At 27.2% G+C, this 17,784-nt stretch overlaps 1 protein-coding gene across 2 annotated transcripts; it reads right to left on the bottom strand.

The window, feature by feature from the left end:
• Positions 1-9,888: 9,888 nt before the first annotated feature.
• On the bottom strand, positions 9,889-12,502 carry LOC111313579 (transcription factor MYB20-like). Of its 2 annotated transcripts, none has more exons than XM_089752702.1 (3): positions 11,945-12,502; positions 11,461-11,590; positions 9,889-10,870 (listed from the first exon to the last, which is right to left on the bottom strand). In XM_089752702.1, the coding sequence occupies exons 1-3, from the start codon at positions 12,090-12,092 to the stop codon at positions 10,201-10,203; spliced, it is 948 nt and encodes a 315-aa protein (XP_089608828.1). In that variant the 5' UTR covers positions 12,093-12,502; the 3' UTR covers positions 9,889-10,200. The 2 variants fall into 2 exon arrangements, with proteins under 2 accessions (XP_089608828.1, XP_022769989.1); XM_022914254.2 differs by having other exon boundaries at positions 9,891-10,870; positions 12,054-12,486.
• Positions 12,503-17,784: the final 5,282 nt, after the last annotated feature.

The raw sequence follows: 17,784 nt of genomic DNA, 5'->3' as shown, positions 1-17,784 counted from the left end.
GCTAGGTCAACCTAATATCATATTACAAGCAAATGGGATATTTATTACCATGAACTCCACAATCGAGGTAATCGTCTTAAGCTTTGTTTCTAAAGAGATCGAGAGCTTAATGATTTCTTTTATTGTTACCTATTCATTTTCGAATCCCACTAATGTTATGGTGATTGACTTCAACTGATCTTCATTAATTTTTATTTTCTTGAAATAGCCATAATACATAATGTCGGTTACACTTCCATTGTCAAATAGGATTTTTTTGACCACATAATTTTAGACCAAGACTATGATCACTATGGCATCATCATATAGGTGTTGGATCCCTTTCAAATCTTTTAAGTTGAACGAGATCAACTTATCTCTCTAGTTTTTTTTTTAGTTGAGCTGTCATTGCCATTACCAAGCTCAGGTTAAACTTTTTTTTTTTAATAAAGTGAAGCTGCCTCCTATGATCACATTAATTACCCCAGCAATTAGCCTACTATTGTTAGCTCAACTCTTTTTCTAATTCAATTTTTCCCCTTGTGCATCCTTTTTTCCTTGATCTGATCTTCCCTCTTTGCCTTAGGTGAACGTTCTGTGATCATTTCTATAGTTTCTTCTAAACTAGTCTTATTTCTTTGCCTTACAAATTTTTTTAGTTGATCTTGCCTTATTAGAGTTTCAATTTTATTTTTTAGATCGACACAGTCTTCTATATTATGCTGATGTCCTAGTGGAAGGTGTATCTTTTTGTTGGATCCTACCTTGTGTTCTGTCTCAATGGATTAGACCATCTGAAGTCAAGATTTTTTTTTATTTGTATCAGAATTCTCTCACAAGAGGTATTCAGTGTAGTGTAATTTTTTTCTTTGCTAGTGCTTTTAGCCCTTTATTTCCCTCTTGGGGAAGGATAGTAGAATTTCTTGCCTTTTTTATGATCGAGTAGGAAAAATGAGCTTCTTTCACATCGACTGCCGAGGAAAGGGGATGAGCCTCTTTCACTTTGGTTTGTTTTTATTGTAGCTTTAACATTGATATATTTCTCTACTATATGTTTGACCTTTACTTGGCGTGCCATTTGTTTGTACTAAGTTCAGACTGGGGGAAGAACTCAAAGATAATTTTTGACATGCTAAATGTTGGTGCCAAGCTTCGACTTGAAGGTGTCATTATGAATATAGAAGAAAAAGACAATTAAAGGCAAAGACAAAGGGTGTTCCCTATGTTTGTACTATGATGTGAAAGTCAATAAAGATTAAGTCGGTTAGAAAATACAAAAGTAAGAAAGAGAGAGAGAGAGAGAGAGAGATAAATGGAATGAACATGGCTTCTTAATGTTTGAGTCTCCATATTTATAGGTAAGCTGAAAGGGATCATAAATGAACAATTAAAACATGATCAAACTGAGATAACACTGATTATGTCATATCAGCACAAATAAAAAAGATACCTTTAATTATTTACTGAAGGCTTTAAAAAAAAAATCACTATATCCTTTTGACCATCAAATACCTTTATTACTTAAAATAGCACTCCTTCACATAATGTAAACTTTTGTTAACTTAAGTCATTCATTAATGTTGTAATTCTAAAAAATTATCCAATTAATGTATGTAAGACCACTGCATTCAAAAAGTATATTTCTTTAAACATCACTTTAACAGTGCTTTTTAAACACTCAGTAATATTTCTCTCTATGTATATATAGTTTCTTTTGTACAAATTTCGTATAAAGAAATAAAATTGATGCTGATCTAAAGCTTGATTACGACTAAAACTAACGACTTGAAATAATGTCATGATTAACGCTAACCAATCCTATCTTCGCTAATTCAAAAGTAATTGCATCGTGGATCTCTCATTTTTCTTTTGAATTCTATTTGTTTGATTCAACCTTTCTCAACTCTTCAAATCTAAGCAATATTTAAATGTACTTTTGACCTAATTCAACTTTAGTAAATCCTAACTACAAATAGTCCATAAATTTTATTAACATTGTCATATAAATGTTGGTTTTTTTTCTTTCTTTTTTTTTTTCAAATTTTAACATTAACATTGAATTTGGTTTTTAAAGTGATCATGTTGCCAAATGCAACATGGTTTAGCATTAGAAAATCTTCTATTAAAAAATTATTTTAAAAAAATTCTTTTAAAAACTATATATCATTATAATGAGTGTCGGCATAAGGATGCAAAGTTTAATCAAGCAAAAGCTAAAATCTCCAACAATATATTGAGAAATACTATTACCCCATTTAAAAGGAAAAATATTATTGGAGAAAAAAAGATACAATATAGAGAATGTGAAAAGAATTCTTTGATCTTTTGACAAATTTTTTTACTTTTTTTGAGCTAAATTTAATAAATTTTTTTATTTATACATAAGTTTAATTGGTTTTGAAGTATTCAAATGAATATATTAACATTTGTGTTTGATCAAAAAATGCTGACTCCTTTATTAATTCCTTTAATCATTTAAAAAATAATATTTAAAAAATTTATAATTTATAATTTATATTTTTTATTTATAAAATTTATTTTACGAAAAATCATCTAACAATTTTTTAAAATAAAAATAAAAAATTTTATTTATTTTAAATAAAAAATAAAAATAATTTTAAAAACATCTTTCAATTTAAGATAAAAAGAAAGAACACTTATTGATTAATAGGGTAGGAGGAGCCAATTAGGCAAAGGGCATGGCAATGATAAAGGGTATGTATGTCCAAATGACTCATTTGATTGTGATGTTAATCGGTGAGAAAGAAAATGGAAAATGAAAAACAAAAAAGATTGATGTGATCGCAACATCCAAAGTCTGTTGACTTTTATTTCCCATAGATTGATGTGACGCTGACACCCGTACTTTAGGTGATTTGCTGTCTGGTAGCTTTCCGTTTGTGTTATTGCACGCGTTTGTCGGCGATTGGACATATGATGGATCCCCACTATGAGACTTTGGTGCTTTGTTGTCAGAAAAGTCAACCAATAAAGATAAGTCAACTAATTAAACCGTTGTCACACTCAGCGCCTTTAATACGTGCCAGACTGTTGCCCAATAAAACCTTTTTTTTTTTCTAATGGACCTAATGGTTTCTGTGCATAATATCAACAAGAATTTCTTCCATGCAAGGTTAATTTTATTTTAATTATTTCAAATATTTTAATTAATTAAATTTTAAAATATATTTTTAAAATTAGATTATTTAAAATTTTTAAAAAATATTTTTTTTCATATTTTATCATTTATAATTATAAAATAAAATGTGTCAAAATTAAAAATTTTTTACAAAAACGTAACATATGACCAAGTTTAGTAAGATAGAAGGAGCAATTAAAAAAATTTTCTCCAATGAGAAAGTTGTTAGATTTAATGTAGTTCTTTTATGACAAAAATATTAACAAAGATTTTCAAGATTTTGCACGAACTCTCATTTGAAACTAATTAATTTGTATAAATTATTATTTAATTAAAGCTGCATTTAATGCAATTGAGGGCTCAGCCCCATGCGACAAGACACTTTTTTTATGCAATCGCATTGTGGTTTTCTTTGGGAAAGCAAAGTTTGGTATGACTGCACCAAAATTTTTTCAACGTGGGTCTAATTCTTACCAAACGTGGAGCATGGTGATTCACCACATTCGAATTGGATAAGTATATACTCATGTATTGATTTTTGGTTCAATCTTGTTCTTAGACCTTCGCCTCACAAATACCCTAAAAATGTGTTAACGTTTTCTATTGAATTTTTTTTTTTTTTGTACATTAAAACTATCAAATAAATGTAAAGTATACATAAAAATAATTTATTAATATAGTACACTTTTATATTAATGTCTTTAATTTTAAATACATTATTATTAATTTTTAATAAAATTATTATTTGATATAAAAATAATTATACTAAATTTCAATTAGTTATCACTCATAAATGTAAAACATATACTAAAAATTTTAGTATAATATTATTAATGATAAATTTCTTTTTACTATACTTCACTTCATTGTCATCTTTGTATTTACTTCTAAACATATATTTCGTCACTAATTTTACTCATATTGTTATAATATTTAATATCAATTCTGTAATAATTAATTTTACATTTTCATTTATATCAATTTCACCGTCCAATTCAAAAAACCAAAGTTGTTAAGTCAAATAGACAGAAAAAAAATAAAAAAGAAATGGGCCTTAGCTAACAGTAATGAAACATTGAAATGACGAGTGTTTGGTTCGACTTTGAGTTTCAACTTTCCGACATTAATTTTGGAATTTTGGAGAGAAAGCCACTTGTAACATTGTAATAAAAAAGTTGCGTAAATTATATGTGAAGGAGAATTGTAGAAATCCTTGTTGGGTGATTAAGTGATGGGGATTGAGAATGATAAGCATGATGTTGCAATATTGCATATATAGTCTAGATGTTTCTATATTGTCATCCAATCATTCCAAGGAAAATGATTGTACAATCCCTTTAGTTTGTGCGTTTCATTTTGGGATTCCTGTTTACAAGATGTATTGACTTGATCAACATATATATGATATAACTCTTACATTCAAGAAGAAATTGATGAATAAATTAAACAAATCTATATAAAGTTCCATGAAATATACATATGGTGTGTCTTCAATTTATTATCTAAAATTTTCATTGCCTCTTGATTGTAATCAAGATAAGATCTCATTCATGCATTCACTTGTTTTCTGCACAAATAATCCTTAAACTTTCAATTAGTATAAAAAAACTTATTTTATCAATCCAAATATCATTAATTCACCAATTAATCAATACGTGTTGTTTAAGTGTAACTTACGACGAATAAGTTAATGGAAGAAATAAAGGTTACAATGATAGCTTTATTTATTTATTTATTTGAGATTGTCATGATTTAGACCCTAATAATTGGAATCCAGCATTCTATCAACAATTTACGTACTTGGCAAGTTCAAATTGTGGGGATGAAAATGATAGTTGAGCAAAACTTTTGGAACGGGGATGCAATTTATCACCATATATATATATACACTTTTTGCTGTAGTATTTTTTTTTTCTGAGTTTAACATGTGTTGTTTGTTAAAACGTGAGCTTTACGAAGGTTGAATTAAGGGCATAAAAGCAATCAATAAAGAGAATCACATAGTATTTTTTTTTTCTAAGTTTAACATGCATTGTTTGTAAAACGTGAGCTTTACGAAGGTTGAATCAAGAGCATCAAAGCAATCAATAAAGAGAATCACATATTTCCTTTGCTTAATTTACACGAAGCAAATGGTGTCCATATATGATTTCTGGGACAGCTATTCAAAATATTTCACCTCAACGGCAGTTTTGGTGTGTTGCACAATTTTTTTTTTGTCATTGGAAAGATTGATACTTTGGAATCAAAACACTTTAAAATCTGCTTTTTTGTTGTCTTGGCTCAGAAAGTGTTACATTGTACAATTATTTAAATTGTGATGTGTGGAAACCAAAAATAATCCATAGAATTTTGGTTAACAAAATTAACCACAAAGGTTCAAGTAAAGGTAAAAGCTTTTTGATCCGCTTGACCAGTTGGATTTTCGTAGGGTTTTCTTAGAAAAAAAAATAACTATCATAGTGATACTAAGATGATCAGTTATTAAGGCTAATGAATTGAGAAATTAAGAAGAAAGAGTGTTGAAATATTGCCAAAATTAGAGGGAACAAAGCCATGAAAACTTTTGTGTAGCTAGTCAAAGAAAAACTGAACTCCAAAAAAGAGTGGGAATGGAATCAAATCTGTTGAAAGATTCAATTGATTCAAAAATGGTTGGGAAATTACGTTCGAGTTTTCACACTATATAATTATGTAACTTAATGATCAATTTCCTTTGAATGGTTGCATTCTCACGGCACATCGCTATCTTTGAATAGTTGCACTAATTTAATTATCAATTTCCTTAAATCAATCCCTTTCTTCTCACTCCAAAAAAAAAAAAAAAGGTCAAAAGTTTTACTTTGATTCCTGTTCAGATAATTATGTAACCGCGTTGTCTGGGTCATTCACAAGTCAAAAGTTTAGACTTAGATTTTTGTTGTTAATATTGGAAGGGATATCCTATATTTTGTTTGGTCTTTTTTTTTTTTTTTTTGACGATTTTAAAGATACGTTATTTCAATATTTCACATCGGTACGATGTATTTAAGGTTTTATTATTAAAATATTTTTATAAAAAACAAATTATAATTGGTAAAAAAAATTCCTAAAGAAAAATCTTTTAATGGGCTTTACATTATAAATAAAATATAATATCAATAATTCTTTGCATATAAGAAAACTAATAAAATTAATATATAATAGGAGAAAATTTAACAAAAAATTTTATCCGAAGCATCTTATAATTCAAGGGATATAATAGATTTTTCTCTTTAAAGTGTGAGTCATCTATTAAATGAAAATAATTTAGTCAATTTGATTCGAGTTGATGATTGAGTCGATCTCAATTTTTAAACTCCACATCATCTTGATTACTTTGACTTATCACATGATATCATGTGAAAATATTGATTTGTCACCTTTTAATTAAGTTATTAACTATCAAGTTAGCTTGGGTCAGCTACATAAGCCCTAGTCTCCTCATTTAGAACTCGAGTTACCTAAGCCTAGCATCTTTATCACGCAGAGATAAATATCCCCTCATATATTCTACTAAACCCACTTGAACTTTCCATGCATTTTGGTTTTCTCTCCTCTTTGTTCTCACACCAAGCATTGACCTGAGCATTAGAGTATAAATATTGGAGAAACCTTCAATTTTTGTTAGTAACCATCTCTTACCTTGTAATTTTAGATTTTTGCCCTTGTGAATCCGACAAGTTGTATTAAAAAAGAATTAAAATTTGAGGTTTTAAGTCGAAAACTTTGCATTTATATTTTGAGATGAGATGAAAGATGATATTTATAAAAAGAAAAAAAAAATAACTTCTATGGTGCATCTCAAGATCAAACGTATAAAAACTTAACATAAAATCAAACGAATATGATGGAAATTAATTAAATTTAAGATCTAATTTTGGGTCTAGGTCATTTCATTGTAATAGCTAATCAGCATGGAAAAAAGTGATAACTTTGATTAGGAATTTATTTAAGTTTAATTTAACAAAAAAAAAAGCTGCCGTCAAGCAAAAAAATCAAGTGTATGTCACCTAATGAAAAATTTTTCTTCTAAAAAATGAGATTAGGGTCATGATTATTCAAACATATTGCAGTGGTCTAGCACTACTAATTAAAGTGAAGAATGCACTTTAAATTTTGTCACCCACGTGTCCATCTGATATTTTGAACTTCTAGATAGGATTAAAAAAATAATAATTAATGTTGCTTCGAGAATTGATGTAATTGAGATTCTTTAATATTTTTGGATAACCGCATGGCGAGATGGTTAACTTAAAGTAAGGTTATTTTTGGTAAAATGGTGGTGGGAGTTTCTTTCATCACGTTAAGGATTTAATTATAAAACAATATTACAGTGCAGTAAAAGTTTCTCTCATAACACAATGTCAAGGGATTTTTTTTTTTTTTGAGAGACGCTGTCAAGGGATCTTAAGTGAAAATGAAAGTAAATTAGATACATGAAAAATATTATAATAAATTTAGAAAATAACAAAATCATATTTACTTAAAAACTAATAAAAAAATTATCAGTGTGATTTATTATTAAATTATTAAATTTTTAGTTAAAATGATAATGATTTAATATATGACAGACTCAAATATTAAGAAAAAAATCTAAAAAATCTCAAAGAAGAATGATATACAACTTTGTATCTAAATTCAGATTGAACAAATTTCCAGAAATAGAAAAAAATTACCTAATGAAAATGTTTTGCAAATTGCTTTTTTTTTTTTAAATAAAGAAAAACAAATATTTACTGAAAAATTTTTCATATTCAACAAATGAAATTTGGTTTTCTTTGCAGCAACTTCCAAATACGGCCACCAGGGCAAAGGATTCCTTTACTCAACATTTAGCGTCTGCAAACTCATTTAGGAGACTTATAATTTCTCAAGTCACCCTTTTATTTTCTTTTAAACTTAATTTTCTTCATTTTGTTTGCTTTTTTATTGATGTTTTTCTTCAAATAATAATTTAATTTGTATGAAGAGAAATTAATGTTTATCATTGGCCTTTTATTTGGCCTGTTTTTATAAATTTATATACTATTTAGTTAAAAAGCATTTCAAAAAAAAAAAAAAAAAAAGAAGCTATAGTTGATATATTTATATACGGTTATTTTTTACCAATATGTATACGGTTGGACCAATGTCATTGTTACTAGTAATCTACGGTTTTAGCTAACACGACAAAGCAATCTTTTGTAATATTGGTTGCCAAGTAAAGCCAAAGTGATAAATGCAAACATGAAAAAAAAATTTTTACCAACTAAACTAACATTTTTAGTAAATTTAAGAATGATATACTACTAAATAATAATAAAAAATTTCCAATTAATTTATGGATATGATGGTAACTCTATATAATTTTAAAATCAGTATTAGATTTGTCTATAAATCAGACCATCCATAAAGTTTGTGAGCTTGACTTGATTTAAGTTGACCCTGGTTGAAGATATTAAAATTCAAACTTCATAAAAAAACTATTTTATTAATTTTAATTTTAATTTATATTTAAAATATTAATATGAAATTAATTTTGAATATTTTAAATAGTAATTGAACCCGAACTGGCCTCGATGGAAAATCGGGCAACGCCTTGTGCTGGTTCTAACTGGGTTCGGTCAGACCTCTTGACAATAACTTCATGCATGAATATTATTTTTCTGAGCTAAAGGAATGCATTAATATTAATACTGTTTTACTAGTGCATTTTAATATATTTATGTTTCTTTCTAATACGTAATTAAGAGATTTTTTTTCTATCTTTTACAAATTACCTAAAGAAATAACTTTTTATCTTTCAGAAATTACTTAACAATCCCAAATAAAAAAAAATGGAAATAATGGGATTGGAGGTTACGAAATTCACTTTCCCTAATACTTACTAAGTATGAAGGTGTGTCGTTTACTAGTCAATTTTTTTGTTAATATTTAAAATTATTAAAATTTAAATATTAATCATTAAAATTAAATATTTAATATTTTATCAATAAATCACACAATAATTAATCATGTTAATAATTTAATTCCTTAAATATTTTAATGATTGAATTAGAAAATACGCACAGTTTCCACTCCATATTTTTACAAAAGTAGCTCCAATTTGCTTTGATGTTGTCTCATTTTCTCTGCTATGCATTACTAGTCAGTTGTTAACGCAAGTATTCCATTGATTTTAACAGGTGCTAACAGGCACCAGTTAGCATTTGTCATAATTAAATATTCACCCACTTTAGATTCAGACTTCTCTCCTTTGAGAGATGCAAACTTATAGTCAAATTTCTATTTTATTTTATTTTATTTTATTTTTTGAGGATAACTTGTAGTCAAAATTCTAAGAACAAGAAACTAAATTAATGATGGAAATAAACTGGCGTTTACTTATGATGGAAAAGTCATGAAAATTAAATGAAGTAAAAATCTTTGTAATTGCTTGACTCTAAATATATATATATATATATATATTGTCTCTTGTCAATATATTTTATATATGACCACCAGCACTCCATTGGAATCAATGGATGAATATCTGGTTTTTAGACTTTATTTATTTATTTATTATTATATTTTTTTATAAAACTGTGTCAATTTAAATAAAAACAAGTTGGAGGCATTTAAAAACATAATAGTAAATATTGATTACAACAATATGAAGTGTTGAACCTTTGAACATTATAATTAAAAAAAATGTAAACGATGAGAATAAGTGTGTTATGACAAAAATAGGAAATCAGTTTTGCAAATTATTAAAACTATTTTTTAACAAAGTAATATATATTTTTTTGTATTCCAAATTATAGAATGAACTTAGAGAAACTAAGAATACATCACTTATAATAGGACTTGATTCAGAGGGTTTCTTCACAAAATCCCTTTCTTATTCAAATTGAACTCAAAACACATTGAATTCTCCTCTTCAATTCAACATATGCAATTTTTTTTATTTTTTATTTTTTGGGAAAAGACTAAATAAAAGGAGAAACTAAAAATAAGTGATGCATTTTCACTCACTGATTCTCGATATCTTTTTTTTTTTTTTTTTTTTGCTTTTGTGAAAGTGAAAAGAAATGAAAATCAAATCATAAGAGGTCATACGTCCAAGAACCTTGATCAAAACCCATTCTCGGGCACTGAATTAGAGGAGATGGTAATGAACCAAGAGCTGGGTTTCTGTCACTATCATCATTAATTATCAAATCCCAACCGCCGAAATAATCATCCCAAAAGCTCAAGTTGTTGCTGATGTTGTTGCTGTTGTTGCAGCTGCTAGTGTTGTAATCAGAGGGCCATTCAAAATCAGGGAACTGCAATTCTTCCAGGAACTTGGAAGAGTCACAAGAAGATGATGAGGATGAAGTTGTTGATGGTGCACTAGGGACTAAAATCTCATGGGGTTCGATCAACGGAACTTCATCCGTGCAAAAACCATCAATATTGTTCATCATCTCCATCGGATCAAATAATCGGCTTGTCATGATCTTGTCTTCCTCCTTTGCTTCAGTTATTGTGGATTGTATGGATGTTTCAGGCTCCTTTGTTTTGTCCACTTGAGACTTGACAGCAGGTTTTGGAATTTGTTTCTTTTGCTCTTGCTGCTGCTGCTGCTGCTGTTGTTCAGTAGTGGATAGCGGCTTGTGGGTGAGAGGATCAATGCCCATTTTCCTCAGTTTTTTCTTGATGTGAGTATTCCAATGGTTCTTGATCTCATTATCAGTTCTTCCAGGAAGATGAGAAGCAATCTTAGACCATCTGCAAAAATGAAAGAAAACAAACTCAATGGAAAAGAAAATAATTAAAAAAAAAGTAATCAATATTTGCAATCCTTCTCTTTATCCTGACCTCCTTTGTAAACAAATAAAATAAAATAAAATAAAAATGAGCTAATTTGGGACCACTTCAAAGAACGATGATAATTTTTTCAGTCCTCTAAAACTACCTGGTTTTTAATTTTTGAAGAATTTTCTCTACCCTATATAAATTCTTTAGACTGACAAACTTTGACGACGGCATGATAAAGAAATGGGTAAATGGGGCTGAGTCTACAATTGTAAAATTCTGAAAGTGTTCTGGTCCCCGGAAAATACTCAATGGAACGAAGTCCATTATTTGTAATCAATGCTGCTTTGCATTAAAAAAATTCAAAGTCGGTGTTTTGGATAATAAATGTCTTGGAAATCACTTTGGAAGATGGAGTTGATTTCAAGGAAAAGCTCTACCAAGTAATAATGTCTTAGGTATGAAATGAGTTCAAAGCGGTACCCGAATCTAAAGGTGAAAACAGAGGAAATGGTGAGTAAAGAAAAATAAAAGAACAAGGATGAAAGATAAAGATGGGGAACCTGTTGCCAAGTTGTGCATGGAGATCAATGACCATTTGCTCTTCATGTTCAGATAAAAGTCCTCTTTTCAGGTCTGGTCTAAGATAGTTTGTCCATCTCAATCTGCAACTCTTCCCACATCTTAACAATCCTGCAATAACACACCCAACAAATTCATATTTCAGTGCAATGATTAAAATTATATATATAGCTTTTTCATTTGTTTTCTTTTTCAAATTGAATATTGCCTTAGTGGTCAGCTTTTCTGACTCTTGCCTTTCTTAATCATTATGCCAAGTTGCCAACCCCCCATTTTCATTTTTATATCCTCCATTAAACAAAAAAGGAAAAATGAATTCAAAACCAGCTTGAAAAATCTTTTTGCTTCATCAAAAACTTAGAAAAGAAAGTAAGAAAGATATGTTTAAATCTATTTGAGAAGCAAAAAGATTACCAAGACGGTAAAAACATATCCAAATCCATGAAAAAAACAAAGAAAAGATACCTTTCTTCCCCAACAACAACAACAAAAAGAAAAACACAAAGTTGTTATAATTCTCTGATCTCTGATAATGTGGGTGAGAGAAAAAAACTGAAAAGAATGGGAAAGAAACCTGCAAGCTTAGGAACAGCTCTCCAACAGCATTGGCCATTGGTGAGGATGAAGTTAATAAGCTTCTTGTCCTCTTCTGCAGTCCATGGCCCTTTCTTCAATCCAACTTTGTCACAGCAAGGTTGCCTTCCCATCTTTTCAGTTAAACTGAATTCCCAAGGGCTCCAACAAAGATTATACAACCAGGGAAGAAGAGAAAAATAATTGGAACAAAGACGGACAGACAGACAGACAGACAGACAGGAGAAGGAAAAGGAACTCTCTTCAAGGTGCTATGCACTGATAACAAGGGCACAAAAACAAGTTACCACCATATATATAAATGAATTAACCCCTCAAGCTCAGCTTCTTTTTTTTTTTTCTTTTTAATTGGACAAAAATTATATATTTATTTATTTTGATTAATACCATTACTTTTAGACACATGTATATACACATGTATATCATGGAGCGAACGCGTAACACACGTCCGATGTCGCTTTCAGAAAGCTCAACTTCATCAAACTTTTTCATTTACTCTTACTAACACACATTAGCGTAAGGAAAAGTAAAAGTAAAACGAAAACCAACAATCTCCCCTTGGAAGATAGTCTATTAGTAAGTTTTTATAAGATTTTTATTTATATTTAATTTTAGACTTGATTATTCATGCATGTGTTCATGTTGCATCTATATAAAATATAAAAATTATCTTATCGTAATTTATGTTGATATATTAAATAATTTATGTTGATATATTAAATGTGAAATATATTTTTTTTTGTTTTATTAAATTCATATAAAATTTTATTAAGATTTTAAATTGTGTTACTTTTTTTTTATATTATTTTCATATCGTGTAATTGTGTTATATTTAAAATTATCATACTTAATTAATTTTTATTTTTAACTTTTCATTGCTTGTAAACTAATATAAATATACAGGATTTGTTTACTTTTGTACCAAGTAAATTTGGTCCAGTTTATACGCCTACCAATGTATATATATTGTCCAGTTTCTACTCTACCAATATACATTATACTACAAATGGAAGACTAATGAATTATTAATTCTGTAGTCAACAGGTTCAACTCATTGCAATTCTTACAAACACACAAAATAATAATAATAATAATAATAATAATAATAATAAATAAAAAGATAAGGATCATCCCAGAAATTAGAATTTCAGATTTTAATTTGGAATTTTTAAATTTGACTTCTAAGATGAAAAAAAAAAAATGAAATTTATGGGTTAGAAAGGGTAACTTCCTATTGTGTAATACTTAAAAACATCTATTGCCCACAAAAAATTGCTATGATAGAAAGGGAACTAAAGATAATTTGTTTAATATTTGAAAGCAAAAATGAACAAACACAAGCAAAAATAAAGATAATTTGTTTAATATATGTATAGCAAAAAATAAAAAATAAAAAAGAGCATACAATAGTTTTTTAATTCCGTTTATAAAATTAAAAAATTCTATTGTTAAATATAATATAACTCATTTCTTTTAATTCTTAAATTGAAAAAAAAAAGCATAAAAGAGTCCCTGCTAATTCAAGGAATCCCCTTCTTGTTGCACACTATTACAACTGCTGGGACCTTCTTAACCAGTACTCTAATTAGTAATCTTGCTATGTGCTCTGATATCAATTGTAACGGTTAAATTAAGTTCAGTTTAAACATCATTGACCTATAACTTTTGGGATAATCCTACTACACTGGAACTTATTATATTTGCATGGTTTCTTAAGATTTGAGTACTGATTTCTTTAGCATTTAGTGGGAATGGTAAAAAATGCATATATAACAAACAAAAGGTATACTTTTGTATAAGTTTGTAAATTAGATGGATTATATGACCCTTAAGCTTTTAATATGTTAACTTGTTCCCTTGACCAAATTTGATCATCTAATTGTATTCTTTTACTATTTTTATTCTCAATTATATATATAGTAATGAAGGTTATTGAGCTCAAATTTTTAATTAAAAAGACAATAATCGCGCAATTTGATTTTGGCTTAAATGATGGATGCAATTGTATATTTAATCAAAATTTCAATCATTCTATTGCAATAATTAAAGGCACGATAAGGTTGAGAAGCAAAACAATAACAAAGGCATATTATGCCACAAGTCGGCTTATATATACAAATTTTTTTTATATGACATGTTTTTCTTGGAATTCTTTGCAATAGGAAAAATAAAATCGTTTATTAAAAATATTGCCTTTGTCAATACATTTATAAATTCGGATTGCTTAATGAGAGACCTTTCAAAATTTTTGTAATTATGCATATGATAAACCCTCTAGCCTTATATTGGTACTAAAATATTCCTTTTTAATTTATGATATTTATTTATATTTTTTAATGTTTGAGATGTTTAGAAATTAAACCCAAATAACTAAAATTAAAATTCGGCATGCATAGAATATATATATATATATATATATATATATATATAACAAAAAGTTTTGCAATATTAAAAATTTGATATTTAACTTAATTGATTTATATAATTATTATTAAACAATAATATTTAACAAATTTAAAATTCAAATTTTAACACTTATAATTTATTTTTTATCTCAAATTGTGACATCTTATATATATATATATATATGTACAAAATAAAAAATTTCTCAGCATTATTATTTTGTCAATTCTTTATTGGTTTTCCCTGAACTATAAATTATTAATCAAAGTTCAACAACCGGAAATTCCTCCCAATCATATACGGGTCAACGATTCGATACTTTTTTATTTGTTATGGCAGAGCCCAAAAGGAAAAGTTGGGCCATGAAATTACAGTCCTCTAGAATATTCTAGGTTTAAACAGGTTGACCTTAACGAAAAACTAAATAGCATAGAATTTTGATAATACGACTGAAGCTAAACTCATTTTTGCCCGAAAAGCTTATTTGGAAAAAGCACAAAAGCCGTTTTATTGGACTCAAGATTTCTTTAATTACAAAACAACTTTGAACCAAATATTCTCTTAAATATTTTCCAATTGTTATATTTTAATTAAATTTATATCAAAATTAAAACACAATGATAAATTTGCTTTGAAATTAAAAGTATAATAGTAAAATTACACCAGTTGAAAGTTGTGATAAATTTAAATCATTTACGTAATTGGAATAATAAACTTATATATTATTAGCCTTTATATTAAAATTTTGAAGTAAGAAAAAATATTTTTGATTGTAGAATTTAATGCTATTATATATATGATAGATTGATCTCTATTTTGAGAATAATCTACCAAACCAATAAACATTTATATCTACCCATATTATACATATATCACATTGCCTTAAATTTTTGTTTTAAAAGTAAAATACAAAATAATTTTATTCCAAGTATTAAAATTTTCTATATTATAGTTCAAAACGTTCAGATGCATGCAATGCGATTCACGTGAAAATTATTGTATCTTGTTCTTCCTTTTCCTTTTCATGATAAAAGGAAAAGGAAATGTAGGTAAGAAAATTTTTGCATTCAAATTAAGTATAGAGTGTTGGAAGTTAGGTTTTTCTTTTTACTGTTTAATTATAAAAAAGGAACAAATTTTAGTCCTGAGAGAAGGATTCGAATTTATGGGATGAGAAACCATTTTTTGTTATAAATATCTTAATATCATATATATCTATATATTTATGCAAGGACGGATTCAAGATTTATATTTAGTGGGGACAAATTATTAGGTAATATTTATTTACAAACTATTATAAGTTAAAATGATTTTCATTAAAATATAATGCCAAATATTTTTAGAAATATAAAATAATAAAAATATTTTTAAAAAATTATAAAATATTAAAAAAATTATTTTATATATAAATTAGATCTAAAAAATCATATTTGTTTGTCTTAATTGTGTCATGTTAGGAAAAAATTATTAACACTTATATATGTAAATATAAATATAACAATTGAATAAACAAATTCAAGATTTAAACATATACATCAATATATTTATTAAATGAATTATATAATACCACACGATTAACAAGTTTTTTGAACAAGTTGGATTAAACACCACATGACATAATATATTTTGTAACCCATTAAAAAGTCTTTCTAATAAGATCAATAAGTATGGTAAAGAGATAAATTTTATATTTATATTTTGAATCATTAACTTATTCAATTACTTTTTTTATTTTGTTAATATGTTCATATACATTTCAATATTATAAGAGATCCATATATATATATATATATATTTACATTTAGTGGGGGTAAAATTCAAAAAAATAAAAATTGAATTTATTTCTAATAATCCTACTTGTTATTTTGAAATTTTAGTGGGGGAAAAATACAAAAACCATTTATATTTGGGGTCTTTTATCAATAGAAATAATCAAGTTTCAAGATTTTAGTGGGGGTAGCTGCCCCCACTCTAGATCCCTCTCTCTCTCTCTCTCTCTCTCTCTCTCTATATATATATATATATATATAATGATGACGAAAGTGCACTTACGACTGAATTTTAATTTGAATAATATTAATTTAAAAAATGACATCAAGTAAATTTATAGTTTAAATATTAGTGCTTATGATTTTTTTTTTCATATGGCAACCTTCTTTATATACAAAAAAAAACTTAGTTAAAGATAATAATCATATGTCATATCTTTTTTTCATATGTCATATTTAATATATAGGATGATAAACAGGATAAGATAGTAATAATTTTATATCATATTTGATTTGTGTCTAAAAAAATTAAGATTGTAAGTAGAATTAATTATCCTTTTAGTATAAGATAATTTAATTCTCTCAAAGTAGAAAAGATTATTTTTAAGTAATTAGATTGAACTTACATATCTTATCATATCCTTATAAATTACATCAATAACTTAAATTACATAAATTTTGAGGAAGAATAATTTTAAACAATAAACAAAATTATTCTATCTTAATTTTTACATACATCAAATACAAGATAGGATAATATTATTTAATCTAATTTTATTCATAATGTTGGGCTAAAAGCCTCCAATTCAATCATACCAGCAAAAGCGAAATCAAACAATAAATCAAACACATAAGAGATAACAATTTAACGTGGTTCGATCCAACTGACCTGCATCCACGGATGAGAAATAAGATCCACTAGTTGTAGAAAATTACAAACTTACATCAAATCATCAATCTCACTCAACAATCAACAATTATAAGACACTCTCAATCTCTTCTAATCCTATAGAGTATTCTCAACCCAAACAAACACAAACCCAAACCATTGTGCACCTTTTCAACATAACCAAACACATATCTATATGCTCCCATACATCATACTTATATGGACCCTCTCAGTCTCCTCTAGTCTACTCACAAATAAACATACACACCCATAAGACGTAGAGCCTTAATACTCCTATAAGGTATCTATCCCATAAAACCTTACAACTCTTTTAAATCTTTTTCTCATACGTAACCTTATAGAGACTTCACTTATTTATAATCATACAAACTTGCTCATTAAAAATTCTTCTCCTCTAAGTTAAACTTGCTTATTAAGAATCTCTTTCCTTTTAGAATTCTTCTCTTACAAGTCAAACTTACCTATTAAAAATCTTCTTTCTCTTAGAATTCTTTTTTTGCAAGTTTTCTTGTCCATCAAATAATATTTGACAAATCTCAAACAAATCTCTAATAAATCTCAAATAAATCTCTTATGGGATTTGAGTCAATATTCCCAACATATAATACATTTTATTTTATCATAATTTT

Source organism: Durio zibethinus, chromosome 23 (genome assembly GCF_047325235.1).
Source record: "Durio zibethinus cultivar Kanyao isolate XHJ-2024 chromosome 23, ASM4732523v1, whole genome shotgun sequence".
Taxonomy (NCBI): Eukaryota; Viridiplantae; Streptophyta; class Magnoliopsida; order Malvales; family Malvaceae; genus Durio; species Durio zibethinus.
This window is presented reverse-complemented; position numbering and strand designations above follow the sequence as displayed.